Source organism: Epinephelus moara, chromosome 9, assembly GCF_006386435.1.
Source record: "Epinephelus moara isolate mb chromosome 9, YSFRI_EMoa_1.0, whole genome shotgun sequence".
Classification (NCBI taxonomy): domain Eukaryota; kingdom Metazoa; phylum Chordata; class Actinopteri; order Perciformes; family Serranidae; genus Epinephelus; species Epinephelus moara.
The window spans coordinates 16671008-16695099 of NC_065514.1; the positions used below are offsets into that span (position 1 = coordinate 16671008).

The 24092-nt window shown below is 41.9% G+C and overlaps 1 protein-coding gene across 1 annotated transcript in view; it reads left to right on the forward strand.

The window, feature by feature from the left end:
• si:dkey-112m2.1 (transmembrane protein 132C) overlaps positions 1–24092 on the forward strand; it is a 230693-nt gene that overhangs the window by 47582 nt on the left and 159019 nt on the right. The window contains exon 3 of the mRNA XM_050053566.1: positions 22445–23369. Within this exon, the coding sequence (XP_049909523.1) occupies positions 22445–23369 (925 nt within the window). The remainder of the gene's footprint in view (positions 1–22444; positions 23370–24092) is intronic.

Here is a 24092-nt window from a genome sequence, read left to right on the forward strand (position 1 = left end):
GTGCACCCATTAGAGTTCTTGGTGAATCACAGGCCATTGTAGCTGTGTAATGCTCTTCTTACTGCACCAATTTCAGCTAATTTTCATACCAGCAGTGTTCTTACCAAGAGAGCTAATCTCTTGTACCCCTTTAAAATGGGTTAATGTTAATATTAACAACTGAGGAGAAGGCAAGTGATCTGCAGATTGTGAGATTGCTGGCATCTGAATGATCAACAGCATGAGAAGAAGCCAAAGGGGGACACAAAGGTAGTTTGTATATGTCTTTGACTGATTTCCAAAGACACCAATCGATGAGGAAGCGCCAGACTTTGACATAAATGTCATTGTGGCTCCATGCTGCTATATGTCATGAAAGTGTGTACACATAATGAGGGAGGCAGAGGCCATGGAGAACTGAGGGCTCAGGGAAAAACGAAATGAATGTATGACAGCAGAGTTCAAAACAGAGGTGAAGGAAAACAGAAACAGAAACTTCCATAAGTTATGTCACCTTCACTGTCCATAAGTAGCCACAAGTCTGCAAGTCAAGACTACCGTAAATTCAATATCGACCAACAACAAGAAGTCTGCACACTAATAACTCTGGCTAGGATTATCACTCAAGCAAACAAAGAATTAAGCTGTTTAAACTACAATGGATAAAAAGGAAGAGAGGCTAAGACTAAGAGTCTGCTGCTGTTTTAGTTCTTCTATGAGGCACTGCAGTGCCTTCAACTAATTGCTTAAATCGGCATGATAACATGTTCACAATGAAAATAGCCGTTTTAAGACTGAACAGTTCTGGCGGGCCCTGAGAGGAATTGTCCAGTGGGGAACTCCTGCAAGAACGACATACCTTTTTTATTGTTGTTGCATTGGCACCGTCAATAGAGCGCTGAAGTGATGTACTGTAAGTTGGCCAGCGGCTGGTAGAGCAACATCACTTTTGCTTTGACAAGTCAAAATTGCATTGTTTTTCCACCATCACATATTTGCTTCGGGGCACCTGGACTTCACCGTTGGTCCATTTGTCACTGGTTTCTTTCTTTCTTTCTTTTTTTATTGTTACAAGCCGTTGTTTGCTTTGTGTTAGCTGCTTCCAGGGCTAACAGGCTTTCAAAAATGGCGGTTGCCGATGCTACATTGGCTGTGTTACACCAATCAGGGTACACTGAGGACATCTGGACCAGTTTGCATACGCTTAGGTCGGTCATGGTTCGTCTTGTGCTTGAAGAGTACCTTCTTTGAAATATAAGCCTAAGAACTGCAATCATTTCTAGTTCTTGTGGTGTAAAGACAACAAAAAGGGAAGTTCTTGGAACTATGAAAAAGTTCCTCCAGATCTGAAACCACCTGATGTTAACATTCGGATATTTTGCAAGTATAAAGTGTACCATGTTCAGAGTTAAGGTCTTTAACCAAACTGATTAATGACACTGGACAAAGTAAAACTCTGACCTGATTTGGTGTTGAGTGATGTTACGGTCTCCGGACCTTAGTACATTTATTTTCTGTGTTTAATGTGCTGTGCACGTCATTGTGGGGGTTATTCGGCCAGCACCTGTCAATCAGTTATGTGTGTGTCTAATTGTCTGCTTTTCTGGAGGGAATCCCCGGCGAACCACGCCTCCAGCCCGCCCTCCTCTGCTGCTGTTCAGTGTTCCCCCACTTGCAGGTCGGCCGGCCCCCTCGCTGTCGTCATCGGTTCCGGCCAATCACCGCTTCGCCGGCCTCTTGTCCAAACCTTTAAAAGCTGCACGGAGTCAACGGCAATGGCGGCTGTGATTTAATCTGAGCAATCCGCCTCACTCCGTTTGTGTTTTTGATTGCTGTAATCTGTTAGCTGTTGTGAGTATCTGGGGAATCTGAGGGCTTTAGGACTTAGCTTCGTAGCCTAGCATCATATCCTTTTGCACACACATGTAGATTGTTTCCTGTATAATTCACTAGATTTATGGGTGTCGGTTCGAGTGTTGTTTGTTTGACAGGTAAGTCATAGAGCAGACAGGCAGAGATGTTTTGGTTTTGTTTATCTGGGTGGCCTTCCGCCACAGTTAGTTAGCTAGGGTGTTTCTTTTTTTGGTGACAGGTCAGAGTTTTGTTTTAATTGTTTTATGATTTGCCGTCACCCGCAGCCCTTCCTAGTGTTTGTTATACTATAAATGTAATTCTCCGCTGAGGCTCCTCTCCTGAAGCCCGGTTTCCGGGTTGTGTTGCAGAGCCTGTGATCGTGTTTTTTTTGTGTGTGCCGCTTTCTATAAAAGCGTAGCTTGTATTGTTACTTTATACTGTGTATGAATAAACGGCAGCTTGCCTTATTCAATTTACTTTCTTTGTCTGGTTTTATGTTGCTTCCCTTACCCCTAGACTCCTACTGGATTGTAACAGTGATGAGTGATTACAGTTCATCCTGAGAGGGATGTGGATTTCTAGATGTCCAAAATTACATGGTAATCCGTTCAATAACTGTTGAGACCATAGACTGGATGGATGGGTGATGGATGATGCTTCTCCACTTCCTCCCACTGTACAAAAATGCATCCAAAATATCAAATGCAGCCTCTGTCATTTCAATCAGGAAAGACAGAAGAATGAAGTAAAGATAATATTCAATAGAGAATATGGATGTACAGATTAACAGATGATTTGTGCTGATTAAGATTTAACAGAAGTCTTTAGCGCTTGGACACCGGAGGGAGATATTTTGTGATCAAGGGACACCTGAGCGGCAACAGTGGAGGTGGTGGTGGCTGCTGAGGCTGCTGACTGCTGAGGCGTATGAGGCTGATGAATCCGTAAAGACTAGGTGGTGATGGGGAGGGAGTGCATGATGGTAGCAAGATAGAATAGATAGGCTGACAGAGAAGGTGTGTCGCTGTGCTTTTGGGTGATTAGCTGAAAAACGGCTTAAGATTCAATTGACAGACCCAGACAATGACACTTAGAGATAGTGAGTGAGCATACGTGCAAGGAGTGAATGGCAGGGTAAGAAAGAAACTTACAGCCTGAGCATGAAAAGTATTGTCTTCCTGCCTGAACTTTTGCTAGAGCTTCATTTGCACTGAAAAGTATTGTCTTCCTGCCTGAACTTTTGCTAGAGCTTCATTTGCACTGTTAAAATCATTTGTAACCAGAGTCTGCGTAGTAGTGATGAGACAGTGGAGCCACAGTATCAAGGTCCCTCCCATACACCCAACCGACTCAATCACAACTTAATCACAGCTGTCTTCACTTTTGGGTAGCAGTCATGTCATACATCTTTATATACAGTCTATGGACATTCATTTTGCTCAAAATGAAACGTCAAGGGATCCATCGTACATCATCTGGAACATCGCTGAATACGTAAAAACTTCAACATGCTGCTGGTGCTAGATGAAAAGTCAGGCGATCACCAAAGTCATTAGGATTAATCCTCTGGGAACCATGAATATCTGCACAAAGTTTCATGACAGTCCAGCCAATAGTTGTTGAGGTATTTCAGTCTGGCTCAGAGTAGTGGACCAACTACCGACCATTTCTTGAAATTGTGCTTGAAGCACTTTCAAATTGGATCCAGCCTTCAGCCTTGATGGCTAAGCTGACCTTTACAGGGTGGTCTAGTCATTGTTGATGTCATAGCGTGTCATTGTACTGTAGTTCAAATGTGGGTTATGTGCTTTGATGCCAGTTTTTGGGTGATCCAAAATGAAAAGATCCTTTTCTAAAGTAAAATGACATTGAAAAAGTTGGCCAAAATAACAGCTTCGTAATTACTTGGATGGGGCAGATTATTACAACTCTATTTTGATCATTGATCATGATATTTGCAGTGCTGCTTGCCCACATCTTGTTTCGCTTTGTTCTGGTTACTTTATGCAGGTAATTTGTTTAGTCTGCAGTCCTGCCTTTTGTCAAAGTGATTTCAAAGATAGTTACCTTGATATTGAAAGAACTAACCGAGTTTCCCTCGATTTTCAAAGAGCCGATGATACGCTGTGAGAAATAAGCAAAACAGCTTCTGAAAGCCATTTCCTTTCCCTAATGTATGAGTCAAAAATGTGTTTGTCATTGTGAATGTTCTAGTTTGTGTTGAGCTTAGTGCATCTTACCTGTAGAGCCCGTCCATTTTATTGCAAGCCTGAATCAACACACACGCACTAGTTTTAGATTTAAACAACCTCTATAAAACAATATCACCTCTATTAGAAGAAGAAGCAACTCTCCGGTCGATATTTAAACTCCAAATACTTGTCGGTGAAAAACAACCCTGTAAAGCTCACTATGTTGTTAGCGCCTTATGGATGGCTCGGATCTTAAATTGTATGAGTGTGTTATATCTGGCCCTTGAAGCTGCAGTGGTTGTATAAGATCCGCTGTAGTTTAGGGCTTTAATATCCTGCAGCTGCGATGTACGATCATGTGACCTTGCGCGGTAGTACCTCGTCTATGTGTCTCATCTAAGCAGCTGGCAATCAAAGCCACTTTACGAAAGGTTTTAAAAGCAATGAGACAATTGGATCATTTTGGCTGTGAAATCATTAAAAGATGCATTTTTCTCATGTTGTTTTGCAGGGAACCTCTCTCTGTCCTTGGGCTAGACATACTGTAGTGTGCTATTGCCCACTCACTTTTATTAGACACCCGTTGTTGAAATAAACCTGAGTGAATGGTGTTAAAGGTTACCCTGCTGATGTAATGCATCGTGATAAGACTTAAGAATTTCATCTCTCAGGTGAGTTTTTTGAAGGCTTTTTTTCACTCAGCAAGCAGTCTAACATCAAGTTATAGTCTAAATGTTTCAAGTATTAGGAAGGGATTTAAACTACTTCTATCATTTCTTGAGTTCGGGTCTGATTCAAAGAGAGTTTTTCACACCTGCTACAAAGGGGACCTTTTTTAGAGGCACAGATTGAGAACATAGCTCACACTCATATTCTCCTTACGCTACTGCTGAACTACAGGGTGCTCCTCATTTGTACATCCTTATTCTTTTTTTCTACAAGGTAATTTAGTTTTGTCAGCCTTGCTGTGCCGTCACACTTTTCATCCTTGTTCCAGGAAATCGAAACGCGACTCGAGAGCGTCTCTCTACCTAAGAATTTTCCTACCTCCACAGCCTTATTACGGAGAGCCCAAACCGTTGTCCTTTTGCCCGTGTGAAATGGAGACAAGGAGCATAAAAACATAACTATCATGTAGTTGTGTCTTAGAAAAAGATGAAATAACAGATTGTCAGTCTTTTACTTAGATTTATTTTCGATTTACTCTACTCGCCTATGTGATGGGCAGCCTTGGGCTTCTGTATCAAACATATTTCAACCATGAGTGATGTACCAAGGAGACAGCTTTCCACGGTGATGTAGAGACATTTTATGATGCGCGGCATCTTATTTTATGACCAGCTGTAAAAAAAATGAAGAAACTCTCTCAAAAGCTTTTTCTCAGCAAAAACCCAAGGCGATCGCGAGGTAATTATCTGACTAAACCTTTCACAGCTTCTGTTAGTCACAAAATCTGGCAAGAGAAAGAGAAGGCTGACAAATAAAACTAGGTCTGAGCATTGAGTGAAAATGATAGACAGCCTTTCTCTTGGCATCTTTATTTCCATTTCCCGCTTATTCCCCTAACCACTAAGCTCACTCAAAGACTCAAAATTCTCTGTGGCACTTATGGGGGAGGATATGGATAAAGAAATGCATGCCGTGAGCGTTGCTTGCTGCAGGGAGAGACCTCTGAGTTCATCTCATTTCAGAGTTTCTGAGCAGCAGCGAAATGACTGCCTGTTCTCTCCCTCTGCTCCTGCTGGAGCGTGCAGTGGACTTCCTCAGGGCCATGGAGACCAGGCTCCTCTCTTCCATGCTGTTTACCACCTCACTGCTGTCAGAGGCGCGCAACTCTCCTCCAGTGCCACCGATGAACACAGTCCACTGTAACTGTGCCAGAGGCATCTCGCTACATACATTCCTCAGCTCTCAAAACATGCATGTGGGCCATACTTAGAGATATCACAGTTAGAGCTTTGGAGGCTTAACTTTTGATCATCTGTAGTTTGACCAGTGGGGTGCATGCTGGCTCAAAAAAAATCTGAATTTCTATTGATGACACTTGCCTGAAGCTGCACGACAGTCGTCTCTAAGGAGTTTCAAGTGTGCTTACATGTATGTACAGCGCAAGCATGAACATGACGACACACATTCATGCATGCAAAGACAAATAATCACACACAATCTACAAACAGGTACGGTGAAAGCACATGTCTCCATACCTCCTCTCCCCTGGAGTCCTCTGTGTGTCGCATGTTTGTATTCCGTGGTCTGATCATTGGATTTGGGACTCCTAACCATGTAAACCTCAACACACATGCTGTCACACGTAGAGCACTCATTATACTGTAGCACATAACCCCTAAACCCCTCCGATCCTTACTCCTGTTAAATCCCCCTCTACCAGGCAGCAGATACACATCCATGAGCTGTAAAAATTCACTTCTGCAGGAGCTACGTGCAATTACCGCCATCCACAGACCGCATCGCTAACATCTTCTACTTCTTTCACCATAACTGTGTTGTGAAATGTCATTGTTTTACATCACTGTTCTCCAGCGCTGTCGTGTAGAGCCTGAGATTCTTATTTTAAGCCTTGCCGTACTACCCATCATACTTCTCATCCTTACTCACGGAAATCTAAACTCAGGAGTGTGTCTCGGATTGAAGACGCAGCCACTTACCTCAACGGCACTTGTTACTCACTATTTCTACAACCTGTTATTATGGAGGGCCCAATGGAGTTGTCCTTCTCTCTGTGTGAAATGAGGACACGCAAAAAAAAGTAACACTTTTATAGCAGAAGATGAAATAACAGACTGTCAGTCTCTACTGTTCTACCTGTCTATAGGATAAATAAACTTGGCCTTCAGTACTTTTTTGAAGAGACAGCTGTCGAGTGTCCTGCTATTATCTTTGTAGCTCACATATGAGCACTGGTGTTTTATTTCTCAATCTCAAAATAGCATCTTCAAGTAAGGAAACGCTCTCTGAACATTGATCTGGCACAGCTCACCTTATTCTGATTCTTCTCTATCCCCTGTTTGAGTGCTTGAGTAGTATACCTCCACAAACTAATGACGAATGCACAAGGATTTATCAGTTGTGGATTTTGAAATGCTTGGCAAAGAATGATTACTTATCAACAGATGAAGACATTAAAGGAGCAGTGTGTAGGATTTATCGGTATATAGGAGTGAGGACCCAGATTGCATGAACTCCCGGTTAGGATTCCTTCAGTGTTTATTGATGAGGGGATTTATACCGGGAGCCAAATTATCTGCAGAGGTCTCTTTCTCTACAAAAAAAGTGAACTAGATGAGAAAAATGCAGAATAAAGTATTTTCATGTTACAAATCTCAGTTTCGCTGATGCTGTTTGGCTTGTCGCAGACAGTCCTGCTACAGTGTGGTCACCATTTTTCTTTGATAACTTTGGATCCAGACGTTTAAGAAGTTTGTACTGGGAGCTGAATTATTGACAGAGGTCTCCTCTTCTCCAAAACAAATTTAAACGGCCAAAAACACCCACTAAAGCAGTCTCACGTTACAAATAAGTGTTTCTCTGATGCTGTTCAGCTTGTTGCAGACAGGCCGGCAGCTTAGCACCTGCTACAGTGTGCTCACCTTTTTCTCTGATAACTTAGGATCCAGACGTTGCAGAAGTTTTTACTGGGAGCCGAATTATCGACAGAGCTCTCTTCTTCTCCAAATCAAACGTACCTGGTGATTTAAACTGGCAAAAACACTGATTAAATCAGTTTCACGTTACAAATCAGTGTTTCGCTGATGCTGTTCAGCTTGTCGCAGACAGGCCTGCAACTGTGTCTTTTCTCTGATAAGATCCAGATGTTCAAGAAGTTTTTACCGGGAGCCGAATTATCTAGAGAGCTCTCTTTTTCTCGAGACCAAATGTACCTGGTGATTTAAACGGGCAAAAACACTGACTAAAGCAGTTTCACGTTACAAATCAGTGTTTCTCTGATGCTGTTTGGCTCATTGCAGAGGGACTGCTAACTACAGTGGCCAAGTGGAAACGCAAATGGCCCTATCTAGAGCCAGAATTTGGTTTGTAGATTCTAGGCTACCGTAGAAGCATGGTGGTGCACCATGGTGATCTCCAAGTATGAGGACATGCTCTCTATTTAGATATAAACGGCTTAATGTAAGGTAACGAAAACACTATTCTAATTTCCAGGGAATTATACACTAATGAAAACATACTTATTATGCTATATTCCATTTCAGCCAATATATCCTCCTAAATCCTACACACTGGACCTTTAAAAACCTGCTTATTGCACAGCGGTATTATTGGTAAACATCTGTTTAATACTGGGTGTTCTTCTCATTATCTTCAGCCTAATTATTCATGCTTTAAAAAGTACCATAAACAATGGTGCCTAAAGCACATTACATTACCTTATGTTATTAGCTTAATTGATGTAGTTGGTAATATAAAACTGTTTTGAAAATGCAATTTTGTGAGAGACTGTGAAACAAAACTGCATCAATATTTCTCCATAGGTACATTTGTATTTAAAGACAGTAAGCGATTACACTGAGTTGCTGCCCATCCCTACTTCTGATCATAATTAATAATGTGGTTTGCATTATTTGAGTTCCTGGAGCAGCTGCAGTGCCTGATGTCCAAGGCCCATTGACTTTCTCACAATGTAACCTTGCTGGAAATGCCAGAACATTACTCACCCTGCTCCCTTTTGCCAACTCACTGCATTATTCTTACCCTTTTAACTGCATCTGATTTCATATATTTGCACACAAAAAAACCAACCCCAGTGTATGGTATACAGTATACCTGAAATGGATTCACTTGGATATGATTACCATGTGCCAAGAGTCGTTGTTATTTATGACGCAGGTCTCCCTCCGTCTAAGCACACCGCTGCATCATCTGTCACTGTCACTGCTTTTATTTGACTCACTTTCAAAAGTGCGGTGTCTTCGCCGAGAGTGAGAGAGAGAGCTGGTCACATTCATCGGCTCGCAGAGGCAATCTGTGCTTTTAAATGACAACAGTGGAGCCCGCATGTTTAAGCTGAAGCCTTCGATTACCCCTGTGGGTGCCCTCGAAGGAAGGCTAACTGCTGCTCTGCTCCGCTCAGCGCATTTGGCCCCGTTCCTTCAAGAGCTCTCGTCTCCTAGTTCATCTCATCTAAACAACCACTGGCTCCTTAGTGACCCCCTGCTCCGCCATTCACCTCCTCCTTTCCTGACACTGTACAATGCGCAACACTGGGCCCACAGGCAATGGGCAGAATTGAAGTGTCATAAAAAGCACATTCATGTCCCAAATGTGTCTTCAAGGCAGAAAGCTTTGAGGTTGTTTTCCTCTCTGCACAACTGGCGAAGAGCTGTTCATTGCTGTTGCTCAGAACCCCCACCAGGGAGACGTGATGCCTCGCAGAATGACTGGGAAAGATGTTCTTTGCGCAGACAAAGAAATGTTTGGAAGCTGACAGAAGTTTCTCCCTAGTCAGGCATAACTAATGCACCAACGGGAGGTTTATCTTTTTTAATTTCCATTAGTGTTTCTTTAAGATTCCATTTACACTGAAATACATTATTTCCAAGCGAGCAGAGACGGAGGATGGATTTTAAATGTCACTCTCAGCAGCAGCTACCTTTTGGATCTAATTGAGGCAGCTTGTGGTGCAACACTTTGTTTAAGAAATGACGGCTTACAAACAACTCATTTTCAGCATTGTTTAGACCATGTAATATGTAATTACTCCCTGCACCTCCATTTCAGCAAAGGGAATGAGGACGGTTTTACTCTCTTTTTGCTGTGTCCTTGATGATAATGTTGAATTTTCCTGATTTTCCTTGTGTTACCAGAGACATACAAAATTTGCAGTCCTCAAATCTGGGGTTCATGAAAAAAAAAAAAAACATGTTCAACTGTAGACCCACTAATGGTAGAAAAGCCGATCAAAGAATGATGAACTGTGTCATCTAAAATGATTTTAATTCTCTTCAGGCAACCCCATTTATTTTACTTAATTAGTTGCTGAAGAATGGCACTGGCAGCAAATGTTCATTATTTTAAATATATTAAAATATTTCACATAAAGAGGGATTTATCACAAAGACATAATTTGTCTTTTTGTCTTGGCAGTATTTAACATTATCCCTACTGAACCCACAATCTAAGAACATGTTAAAACATCTATTTTTAATATGCAAATGAATGATTAAGCCTTTGATGTATATTTGCTGCCAGCAGCTTCATTTATAGGATTATGGCTGCCTATGTGTGACTGAGGAATGTCTTTTACTCTCCTTATACAGACCGACAGTCCCAAAGGAATGTGACATGTGGCCCTGCTAATATGTCTGCATTGATGTGATTGTACGTGTGTGCTTGGAAGGTGAGATGAGAGGCAGGTGTTTTGAAGAAAGAGAGATGCCGAGCATGCTGTAAATTACTTATGTTCAGGCTCTGGGTATTTATCGACAGAGATGACCCAAAGGCCATTTGGGAAGTAAAGAAGCTATAAGATTTTTCAGAAATGAAAACAACTCAAGTTTGGAAGAAACACAAGGCTGGGGCTTATTGCTGATATCTGAAAGTTATGAAGCCCTGCCCCATCCATCTTGGTTGGGTCACAATACTTCATTTTCCCTCATTTCTCTGAAAGGGGAAAATATGATTCCACCTATCGATTGCTGCATAAATGTGTTGCCTAGTGATGAAAGATGAGGTGTGCTCTGCTTTTATGTGATCCGATTAACCTCCAGCTGGGAGTGGGCTCTGTGCTCTGCCCTGGTTCTCCTGCAGTGTCAGGGAGCATGTGATGGGCACTTAGAAGGATTAGTGTTGCTGCGTGTTTTGTTTGTGTTGAGCTATCACCCAGGACATTTCACTAACCAGGGGATTATATTGCCAGCCACTGAAGATGTTTTTATATCTAGTAGCCTGCACTGAATTTAAGAGGGCCCAGAGTGTGCTTTTGAGATTGTAAATGGATGAGCCTTAGGATAATGAATATATGCATATCGCACTTCTTCTTCTTCTTGGTCCTTAAACATTCTGCATTTATTTTATAGAGAAAATATGTATATGCCAGTTTTTCTCATTTGCTAAGACACGCTTAATGAAACTGGGATTCACTTGATGTTCATCATCACCTTCTTAGCACAGCAGAAGTCTTCCCTTGCAAATGTTTTAACACTTTCTCATTGGTTTCGCACACTTTTCACACCCCTTTTCAAAACGCAGATCTCATAGAAAGGCCCAAAACTTTTGATTAACTGTGTTAAACAAAAGGAAAACATCTATTCACAGCTGACAGAAATTACTTGCGTGCTAATGAATCTTTACTGCATCTGTGTGAAACTCCTTTACACAACTCTTCAATCAGCAACCAGTCTTTATCCATATAAAAGATGCCACCTCTGCGCTGCTATTTGCAAGCATGGATCAAAGAGGCCAAAGGCAATAATGAAGGTAATTAAATAGGTGAATAAATTAGTTTTTCTCAGTCGCTTGTACACATGCCTCCATTTAAAAGTTAGATTTTAAAGAGTTCACAGCAAGTGGCAACCTCTAAGGCTGAAAAATGAAGCCTACGTGGGAGTGCCAAAAACTGCAGTTCCTCGAATGGCCACTTGAGGCTGGCTCCAGAAGCGAGTCAATCCCTATGGACCCCCCATGTTCAAATGCCCAAATTTACAGCAGACATTAACATATTTAAAGCCTGGTACAAAACGGTTTTGGTCCCTGTAGTAATTTCAACATTCATGACCACTGTACCGACTTAAAGGGCTTAAGGCTTAAAGTTAAACATTATTAAGGGCCGGCAGCTTTGAGTGAGAGGTTCTCTGTTGAGACGTCACTACAGTCTTTGAGTTCAATCCACCACTTGGTTTTCCACAGCTCCACTCTCCCCCTATCAATGGCCAACATGCCAAACTTAAGGCTTCAAAACCATAGATGTATAAAGAGAACTGGATATAGCGTTGGAGGCAGGGCATTGTTTATTCCTATGAAAGTCTTCAATTTCCATGGGATGAAATTACTTGGATCGTCTGCATTGTGAGGCCTATAGAGCAAATGTATAAGATGCTTACACTGGCCAAGCATGGCTAACATCCACTTTAGCCACCTGCAATACTATACTGGGGATAAAAATTATTTAATCATGAGGCCGAAATGTGTGTCCACCGTGGGGAGGACATCTGGAGGGAGCTCGTAGTAGAGCCGTTGCTCCTTTGCATCAAAAGGGGTCAGTTGACGTGGTTCGGGCATCTGATCAGGATGCCTCCTGGGTGCCTCCCGTTAGAGGTGTTCCAGGTACGTCCAACTGATAGAAAGCCCTGGGGTAGACCCAGAACACGCTGGAGGGATTACATACCTCATCTGGCCTGGGAACACCTTGAGGTCCCCCAGGAGGAGCTGGAAAGTGTTGCTGGGGAGAGCGACGTCTAGGGTGCTTTGCTTGGCCTGCTGCCCCCACGACCCAGACCCAGATAAGGGGATGAAAATGGATGGATGGATGGATGGATAATCACGCAGCTCTTCCAGACTTTAGAAATGCTATCGGACCCAGTGGATCAAATTCTCATAGTGAAACAAATCATTTTGCGGGGTTGTGACCTGCAAGATGTCTCTTTTACAGTGTAAGTCTATGTGAAAAAGTCTTTTTGGGTCCCATGGCATCACATGATGAGCCCAGAAGCTGTAATTCCAAGTTTGGCCACTATATAAAACCAGCACTGTTTCTGGTGGCTTGTTCAAAATAGGATTCCACAAAACAATAGGTGACATCACAGTGACTACGTCCATTATATTTACAGTCTTTAGTCCACACACAGGCCTAAACTGAAAGCTGTTAGCCAAAATGATGGCTTACAAAATGCTCCAACACTCACACAACATTGACAACATGCAACAAAAGTAAATACTTCTATCAAACAACACAACTTGTGGTCAAATGAATATATTCTTTCAATCAACTAGTACACCACGGACAATAAAATACAGCTGTGAGTATGAACCGGTTCAACCTTAATTTGTGCAATATGCCTATGCTATTGTTGACACTTTACTTAGTTACAGCAGGTAAGTAAGCATATCACAGCATTAATTACAGTCTTTTCTCCTGGGATGATTTTACTAAAGATAACAAACACTGCTGCACTCTGCACCTGCAAAAGGAAAACAACATTTTCTAAGAGAGTTTTCTTTATTCATTTAACAGTTTAACATTCATTATTCATTTTACGTGCTTTTGGCCTCTTTGATCCATGCTCGCGAACAGCAACACAGAGGTGGCATCTTTTATAGACGGATGAGGACTGATTGCTGATTGAAGAGTTGTGTGAAGGAGTTTCACACAGGTGCATTAGATACTCATAATTATTCGAGTAATTTCTGTCAGCTGTGAATAGATGTTTTCCTTTTGTTTAACACAGTCAATCCAATAGAGTTTTGGGTTTTTCTATGAGATCTGCGGAAAGTGTTTTGAAAAAAGGGTGTAAAAAATGTGTGAAAGCAATGAAAAAGTGTTAAAACATTTGTGAGAGAAGACTTCTGCTGTGCTAAGGAGGTGACGATGACTATCAAATGGATCCCAGTTTCATCCAGCGTGTCTTAGCAATTGAGAAAAACTGTCATTTGACCACAAGTTGTGTTTGATGGAAATATTTGCTTTTGTTACATGTTTTTTAATGTTTTGTGAGCGTTGGAGCATGTTGAGTACAATGTGTCTTTTTGGCTCGTGACTGTCGGTTTGGGCCTGTGTGTGTACTGCTTTGAAAATGTAACTTCTGCTAATGAGAAGAACCACAATGGCACAATTTTCTGGCTTTTTCATAAGTCGACTATAATGATACAATGCTTGATTAAATTTGTTAAAACCAGTCCTCAGCCAATGCAGCTATTAAAATAGTTTTGGGGGGGTTTCAAAAGCTTAGCTAATTGTCTTGCTGCTCAGAGGTTTTGGAGACATTCAGCCTCCTCTACCCTTTGTGCGCACACAAAACTTTATCAGAAACCGTCTCTGATAAGGTTTTTAAACTTCTTGACTTTGCCAATGGCAATTTCTCCATCTGAGCAACAGCTGACATTTATATCCAGCCCTCCAAGAGCCTCAAATACCCTTTTCATTCCATTGTTCTGTGGCTAAAAAATGAAAAAGTTACCTCTTATACTGGCCGACAGTAGGTCCATTGATGGTGACTTCAAGGTCCCCTAAGCACTCCCTCCACAGAGCAAGCTCCCACATAGAGCAAATGTTTAACAAAAGAAAATGCCACGTAAAGATCACGTCTTAATGTTTTACCTTGTGGACTTATGAAAATTCTGAATTTCAAAAGCGTTTTAAATGTCAGTATTAGAAGACACAAAACAAGATGTGCCTTCCTCTTTTAAACACACCATCAGTAAGATAAAAAGCTTTGGCACTTCCTGATACAAAAGTGAGAGCAGAGAGAAACCAGCATCAAACAGCATGAAAATGGCATGTTATGGGTATTTTAACATGTGTCCTGGGGTGATTTTCTGTCCCTCAATTTTACTTCTTACAATAACTGCAAATAGCTACTTAGGTCCATCTGTGTTCTTTTTGTAAGTCCTAGAGGCCATTGAAAAGATGTTGAAAAGATGACTCACATCAGACGGTTTTGTTTGAAAGCTGAAAGACTTATTTTTAAAGGCTACTGAGGGAATCATTTAACCATGCAGCACAGAGCTTTCTACAGTCAACATCATATTGTGTAAAACTACGTAACTCTGGAAACAAGATTTATATTTAAGTAAAGCCGAGGCAGATGGGAATGCAATTAGTACATTTCTTGACTGTTCATCCAATAGTTGTTGAGACTTTTAATTCAAAGCTACAAATGTCTAAAATGTAAAGTCTGATGAAAGCTTGTAGCAAATGTTACTCAAACAGAAATAGTGCATTGGGGTCATTCGTATGTTCTCAGGATGCTATTATATGGCACATAAAGGGAGCATGACGAAGGGTCTCATATTGCCAGGATCCGATGTTCTCCAGCTCTATATTGCACATATGTGGAACCTGAGAAAGTTGTTCCCAAGCTCAAAATGACATGGGTTTGGTTAGGGAACTAAAATCATGACTCTGAGAGTGATGAAACTCCACTGGCACATGTCTTTGTCTAACTATAGTTGCTCCTTCTGTTCGGAGAATAGCTCCAAAATTAATTGCAGCCCAAGAAATGAAAAACCTATTATAAGAATGAGATTAATTGAATAAATACGATTTAACCAATTAAGAGATTAGAAAAGAGGTCAAAGGCCAAGTTTAATTCCCATTTTGTAACAGGTTGGTAAAAAGGTCAAAGATCAGGTTACAGTGAGATATCCATAAACCCTAACTATTCCAATTTCCAAACAGGTTAAGGGTAGGAAAGAGGTCAAAGGTCGAGTTAACAACTAACTATTCCATTTTCCAAAGAAGCAGTAGTGCTACCAGTGGGGGAAGGGAGGTAGCTTCCCCACTGGTAGGCACAAAATAGGCTGACATTACTGTCTTTAAGAAGTTATGCCGCACTAATTTTTTAAGCAAGGTACGTAGTGGTATCCTGTAAAACTAGACAACCTACGGCATCCATTAGTACTAACCATATTGGTATAGCTTGTTGGGAAGGGAGCTAAATAATGCTCCAAATTTAGGCTTAAGTTTGGCGAACAACTGGAATGCCCATTTTCAAAGGGGTCCCTTGAATTCTCATGTCTGAATGAAAATGCGTTCTATGGGTACCCATGAGTCTCCTTTAAACTTTAAGAAGGCTTGTTCCCAGTAAATGTTTTGTTCCTTACAATCAATGTACTCCTTCAAATTAAAGCTGTATATTTCTTTCTTTGTTTAAGGTTGAGAACAATGAGCCTATTTGAAGGACAACAAATCGCCCAACATGTACATAGCAGATTAAAATAGGATTATTGTGGAACTCAAAATATGCCGGTCTTGGTCTATGCAGAATGAGAAACCTATTACATCAGAATGCAATTAAACTCTCATATTGACATAGTTTTCAACTAGCCTATGTACTTCAACAGCATAACTGCGTTTCTGAAATTCAGTTATATCTTTGGTTTTGTTGTACCACTCAAAGATTCTTCAGTGGCCCCATCTGCCCACCCCTTTGAAAAATTCATGTAGCGCCACTGCTACAAGGTTAAGGTTAGGAATAAAGACTTGGAGAAGGGGTCCAAAACTTTCCAAAAGAATCTGTCTCACCAATTTCAATCTTAGATTTTAGTCTATTTATGTCTCTTTGTCTAATATGTCTTATATACTGATATGCAGTGTCAACCAAAGCTATTTAGGGACAGGGAGTGAAAAGAGAGTGGCATGAACACAATAGAAGGGTTGATTTGTGGTAACAGAATATTGAACTGGGGAACATAAATACATTCCCTTTGTGGGGGACTACTTTCAGCTGTGTATTCATCTTATTCAGGCACTAATGTGCGACTAAATAAACTACAGTGCCCATGTTTATGGTAATGAAGGTACACAGACGACATTGCGAATGTGTGAAACACTGACACAGGCTATTTCTGAGCTCAATGGCATGGAGGAATAGGCTATATCAGTCTTTGCTTGTTAGCAGGATAAATTCATTGCTGGCTTGGTCTTGTCAGAGGATTTCTTCACAATAATAAGCATGTAGAACATTGCCAGACCTTTCCTTTGAGGCTGTCATGGACTGAGACAGAAGTGTAAAAAAAATGGATGGACAGTCAGATGGACCAGATTTAGATTTCACAATGCCAGCCTTGTCAGTGACCACTTGTGGCTGTTTTTTTTTTTGTGAGAAAAGAGACAGTAAGAGTTGCATCAGCAGGTTGGAAAGCAGTGAACTCCTGTACAGGTGTTTCTAAAGCTGGTGCGAGCAATGTTCTGCTGCGTTCATGATGGCTCTACAAGAGAAACAGGTCTAATTTTAAACTGAATCCTACAATGAAGGAGGCATGTGGGCCACGAACACCATCTCTTGCTGTGCTGTAATCTTTTGACTTTTTCTCAGCACTTCCAAGAAGACAATCCAACATCATCACCACCTCCCACTTCCCAACTCCATCTCGCATTGCTCATCTTCCCACCACTTACCTCGATCATTTATCCCCCTATAGATTTCATATGAGAAAATCTGTTTGATTAATGTATTACTGAAGTCAGGCCAACTTAATATGTTTGATCGGGGACTGGGTGCAAGATTCACACATGGAGGAGGATAAAGATAGGATGAGAGGAGGAGGAGGGAGGCAAGATGAAGGGATTATATTTCTTGGGTGAAGTTCTACTCAGGTCGCCAGGGATGAGAACAGGTGATTATAAGAAACGGTTTGATTCGGTGCCACACATGGCTGTCTTGGGGACATGAATGCTTTAATACCATTTTGAGAGTTTATTTTTGAAGTTGGTTGCTGCATGTTGTAGGAATTCCATGGAAAATACTTTAAATGCATTTTAATTTGGAGTCCTATGTTCCCTTGGGCCCCCCCGGCTCTCACTACATGAATATAACATCAAGACATTAAATCCTGAATCTAACATCTGTCTAATGATGAGGCCAGTCCGGTTCACCCGCATGTGTGATATGTGATCAGACTCCTCAGCCCGCGTCCTGAGGGGTTGGCAGTGCCCGAGAAATCTTGCACGAGAGTTTACGGCCAGGATTTACCGCAGGGGTTAAGTTATCTGCACAAATCATCCCCTTTTTCATTTGCAGAAACAGTCCGGCAGACATGATTTACAAGTACAGTAGCTGCAGACATGAACTCCAAGGGCAACCCAGGGCTGCAAATCACGCCGGCTTTGCTTCTCTCTCAACGATGTCCTATTGGTGTCATGGAAAGGGACATATTCTAAATCTGAAGTTACAAATTACAACATTTTTCAGCCGTAATGAGGTTTTTAGTTTCATCTGTGTCATAGTAAGTGGAAAGTAGGACAGTGTGTCACATCCCCCAGAGAAAAAGAGAGACAGGAAAATCCTCTCACTGCGCTATAAGCATGATCCAGCACCAACTAAGCACCTGCTCCCCTCTTGACATCGCTCGCTATTTTGTCATTTCTAACAGTAAACATCATTCTCTCAGTCAAAACAGTGTTCCAGCAGACGCTCGGTGTGAACGGCCTCGGTGGATGTCTTTACATCTTTTTGTATTCCTCCCCATCAGGGATGCAGCGGCGTATAAAAACTCTGGAGTCCAACTAGTTCGAAGATGGTGCACAACATGAATACAAACAAAAAGCAACTGTTTGCAGATTAATGCAACTAATTTATATTTATGATTCATTTTTATTATTTTTATAGCTTTGTTACCCGTATCAGTGTCAGACTTTCGACTGTTAATGCATATGATTATATAGAATAGAGGTCTGTAATTAGGTTCAGGCTGTTTTTCATTTCAGCAGCCAACATCATTTTCACAGCTGCAGGGGAGACACGGGGCCAGGTTTTGAACATTTTTGTGTTTATTTGGGAGTAAAATTTACTTATTAGAAATGGATGCGGCGTAGATGATTTTTTATTGCTGCCATTGATGTTTTAATCCACATCCTGACCTGCATAATATACCAAAACAGACCTAGCTGCCCAAGCATACAGAGAGCTAGAGTTATAACAGATGAAGAAGGATCAGATATTAACGCTCCAATCGATTCCTGCATGTAGTGCCTCATGATAAAAGACAGACAAACGAAAGGTAGAGAATGAAAATCTCATTTCAGCACCAGGAACTCTTCATAATATGTCCTATTACTGTATGACAAAGAACCAGACACCATATCCCCTTCATGACTCTTATGAGCAGTATTGATTATTAGATTGATATATAAGGACATTTTCATCAGAGTACATAAGCCTGATGGATATATGTCGCTGACTGTATAGTAAAAGCTCTAAATGATTTAATGTTCCTTAAAAACAAATGCACTTCCGATTAAGTAATCGTACTTGAGGACCAGATTTAGAACTTTAAGGTAAAATAATATATTAAGGAGGTGGGGTAAACCTCCACTACATCCTTGTTTCCTTCCCTCTCTGTGTCAGAGCCGGGATTGTCCTCTCCCGCCTGAAGCTGGTTTTGTCCATCGGGCCAGCCGGTCATTGCCCCACTGCCATGGATCATCACAAATCACTGCCACGCCACGTCTCCAACAGCACAGAGACTTCGGGACAGAAAATCAATGGGCTCTCATGGGCTGCTCCATCAGTCCAAATATCTGGAGCTTGATGGCGAAGAGAAACAGGGGGTGGGGAGGATTTGGAGGATAAGAGAGGGAGGAGTGGGGGCAGGTTTAAGGGCCGTATTAGGTGAGATTGGAGGCCGGTCGGTTTAAGATAGGAGTGTGCTGTAGCTGTGTGCAAAACCAGTAAAGAAAGAGAGAGGTTGTGAGACAACAAATGCCAGGTATCATTTGAAATGTTTTGATACCGCTGCCAGTATGATACCTGAGTTTTGTTGGCAATACTAAACAGATCATGTTTTCAATACCTCAGCGCAGAGGTTCAAACAGGTTGAGACTGTGAGGCACGTCTCCCGGAGGGGCGCGGGAGAGCTGAAGGGGAGACGGGCAAAGATAGCGTGCAAGGTGAAGGGACAGGTGCACTCTGGTGTTCTGAAAACAACGGGAAGTTAGGTACTGTAGTTTGGAATCCTGATTTGGGTTGCTCGCCAGCACGGTTGGAGCAATTAAGGCATTTTAAACCCTTTGAGTCCAATTGCTGCAATTTGCTTCATAATTCAGTTGAATCTGGACACACAGACAGGCTACACATTTTTTAGATTCAGTGTGACTCACACACTCCTAGGATATCACTATCAATGTATGTCCATCACAAATAATGTCCATCAATTCACAGACAAGGGCGCTCTTTATAACTCGTTGTCTTCATTTTCCTCAGTATCAAAGTAATACAGTGACAGCTGTCTGAACATCCATGTAGCGTTGTAGTACTCAAGATGTTATCAAGAGATCATCTTCGTCTTGACTGCATTTTTATGCGGCCTTGTCTCAGTCTCCATCTCAGTCAAGATCACAACTGCTGGGATAATCACTAAATTGCCCCTGCAAAAAAGGAGAGCTGAATAGAGACGTTTAAGTTAATTTCAGGTCCTTAGTGTTTGTATTTGTTTACTCATAGAAAACCAAGGGAAATTCAAACACATGAAATTTATCCCTGCAATGCCTTTTGATTATTTTATCATGACATTTCTCATGGTACACTTATACATACTAGGGCTGCCGCTGGCTAAGAATTTTCCTAGTCGACCAATAGTCATCATTTAGGGCCATTAGTCGACTAGTCGCCCGCATGTTTACGATATTAATGTAATTATTAAATGATATATTTTGGGTGGGGCAACACAATGGTTTGAGTTGAAGGTGTGAGAAAGAATAGTATCAGTAACATTGTTAACACTGTGCTACATTACAGAGAAATACAAAACCGTACTAATGAACCTTCATTAATATAGGCCTATATTTTATCTACAAGTGCACGTCACACACTGAGCGAGCCGCCTGTTAATGACGCTGTGGGCTAATGGGCATGTAGCTACTTCCATGTTTCAGATGATACGTCATGTTTGTAGTCGACCAATGAAGATGAGTTTACATATCACCTTGGGTTCGTCCTTCACCTTCTCAAAATGATCCCACACTTTGGATTTCCTGCTCAACATGTTATTAACTAGCCTGGGGAATAACCGCAGGTACCAGCCCTGGAAATTAGGGGCCTGTACATGTCGCATCTTTAACCACCTCGAAAACGCAAGGTCGGGCACTGGGCGCTACTCTTATGCTTTTTTTGTGCCAGCTTTCAAGAGTCCGGCAGTGGGTTGCGTCTGAGGTTGCTGTGAGCGTGTTTATCACAGACTGAATATTTACAGAAGAAGGGAAAGATATCTGTTGGCTGTGTTTGGTTTGTAAAGTGACTCCTGTCTGACTGCTGAGCGTGGCCTCTTCCTGTGTCTGTCCTTTCAAATAAAATTCCCACGTGGTCCAGTCATATAGGTTTTATTTATTTTGACAAGGCGCAGCTCCTACTAGAGTTTCATGGTTTTATTCTGTGACTGGTGGCCAATGAAATCCTGCCGACTAATGACCTTTCTGGTCGACTAACGTTTGGTCAACTATTAGGGGGCAGCCTTAGTCTCAACCCCTCGAAGTTTTGGTCTTGTCTCAGTCTTGATACAGTCTGGACTTGGTTTAGGTGGTCTTCACTACAAAATTACATCCCCTGATACATTACAAGAACTGCTAAACTGCTAAATATGCCAAATTTCTCAATGCATCAGAGTTTAATGTTGTTGTAATACAAAAAGTACGACAACTTGAATACATGAATTACATCAGCAAATACTGGATCAAAGGATAAGTACATAAAAACACCATTTCCCAGTTCTACAGCATGTGCTATGCACTAATTGTCTCAGTATACTGTTTTTGCAGCAATAACATTTTGTACTATCAGGAAATTATGCATTATCTACACACAGCAGACATCAATCAAACCGCTGCGTTGAAATGCCACTGCCAATTAAACTCTACAAAGAGAAAGCAAGATTGTTTTCCAAGATCTTCCTCGAGCTTTCTCACCACCATCCAAAAATTGTTTTAATGTTTTACAGCTGTGAGCAGCTCTGAGTTTTTCTTTGTGCATTGGAGGACAAAGTGCATATCAACAGCACGCTCAAAATGTTTGTGATTCTGTCACATATACTCAAAATTTGAATTGAATTACTGTATGGAGTATGGAATTGGGACATAGCTTAATAACCTGACCAAGCATTTGATGCCAGCTTTTTCATACTTGACAGTACTGAAGCAAAAGATGAGATTTGAATGGCAGAGGAAGAGACGCAGAATGGAACAGGAGATCGAGACATAAGACAAAAAAAAATATGAAAGGAGAAATTGAGGGAGAGAGAAAAACAGATCATCATAATGAAAAGGACTGAGAGCTGGAGGGAACGTGGACGAGACTGATAAGCAAGTGACTCAGAAAGACGCAAGTGTTTTGAATTGAGTATAGCAAATTCTTTTAAACAAGAGCAGCGGCTCATGAAGGTGATATCATATGGAAATGTCTCCAACAACCCATTTAACATTCAACGCTGAAAACTGACTGTAGATATGATTGCCTTGGGTTGCAGGCAATGCATGCAAATGTTATGTTAAACGTGAAGTGCCGCCGTCCAGGTCGTGAGTTATTTCCTCCATTTTTTCTCATTCTGCTCTTTGATTTCACGCTTGGCTCAGGTTTTTGTTGACAGGGTTTAGACAATGAATCTTCATCATACAGCTATAAGTACCGTGACGCATGACTAGAAGTGGATTACTGCGGGTGTTTTTACCTCTGTTGCAGAAACAAAGGTTAATGGATAGATAACATCTCCTTCTTTGTCATTTTCTTTCTCTGTTTCAGTGGTGGATAGCAAGGTGATCCTGGAGGGCCTGCAGAGGTACGGCCCCACGCCAATCTATCTGCCTGTCAGCTACCGGATCCTCAATGCCGAGTCAGCGTTCTTCCTGCAGGAGGCAAACCAGGATTTAATGAGGAACTCCAGCCTGCAGGCTCGCACAGAGTCCTTCTTCATCCACCAGGCCCGGCAGATGCCCTTTGTCAATGCTAGCTATGGGCCACTGTCTGTCCAGCAGCCTGTCCCCCTGGAGCTACTGCAGACCCTGCCAGGGCCATTCAACACACCCTCCTTCACTACATCATCAGCGCCAACATCGGCATCATCATCCCCGCTCTTTACATTCAACTGGAAGGTCCACACCTATATTATCAGTGAGAGGATTCACCCCAGTTGGCCAAAGGTTCAAGTGTTGTTCTACATTGCAGGAAGAGACTGGGATGATTACAGCGCCATCCACAAGCTGCCCTGCGTCAGGATGTTTGCCTTCCACGAGACTCAAGAAGTGCGTGGGACTTGCAGGTTAAAAGGTGAACTGGGCATATGTGTTGCTGAGCTGGAGCCGCTCGCCAGCTGGTTCAGCTTGCCCACTGTCAGGCCGGGTAGGCAGAGAGTCTCTGAGCAAGCCCAGGGCACTCCTGTGGAGCTCTACTACATGGTTCAAACCACGGACAGTGGAGACTGCAGCTCAGAGGATTCAAGGAAGAGCAGCTCTGTTCGCCCAGACCAGCAAAGGCCAATGGGCTATTTCGCAGGGCATACACCTATGCAGCGGATTGGGAGCGTCAGGCTGTTTCAGCCGCTGTCGGAGCTGAAGCTGGACAATAACTTTGTGGTGATGGCGCCCTCCAAACCCATTAGGCAGAGAGAAACAGTCTCTACTTTTCTGGCTCTTTCCACACTTTCCTCAGTGCCAATTTTCACCCTCAGGTGAGTCAGCCTCCTCCTGGGAGTTTCCTCTGCTGCTCGGCTAATGTTCTCTCATTTTCCAAACTAATTTAAACAGACATCACCAGGCGTACAAGCAGTTAAAAAGAAGGCACTGGTAAGCTCAGAGGAAGCAGCAGTGATAGATAAAACACTCCGAAACCACAAATCCGACAATGCACGACAACATTACAGTTTTCCCATCTGTCACTTTTGTGTAAAATTGTGCTGAGGCATACAACAGGAGGAAATTCTTAGTCATTGTTTGTCTGAGTCAAACAGTGAAATGAATCATGCAGGGTATAACTAATCTAGAACAGCCTCTTGGTTTTCAAAATACATAGATAACAGTTTGTAGGCAACACAGTTAACGTGCAAGGGTGTATTTATTATACTTTACTGTTTTGGTTTGGAACCATTACTTATAACAGCTTGATTAATCAAAATAATCTGCAGTTGGCAAAATCAGGGATTAATCTCTGGCATTAGAGATTAGATAATGTGTCCATGACAGACTTTGATTTGCCACACTAGGCTCACATCCACAGACGATGTTGTCATGACACTGCTAGTCAACTGCCCAGCGTCAGTTAGGTCATGAAGCCTGTTTATTTAGGTCATTTGTCTACTCATCAGAAAAACATACCGCAAATGAAAAGAAAGGTTAACAGGACAGTGACCTTATGTAATCAATTACCTGGCCTTTTTTTGTGAAACAACACATAC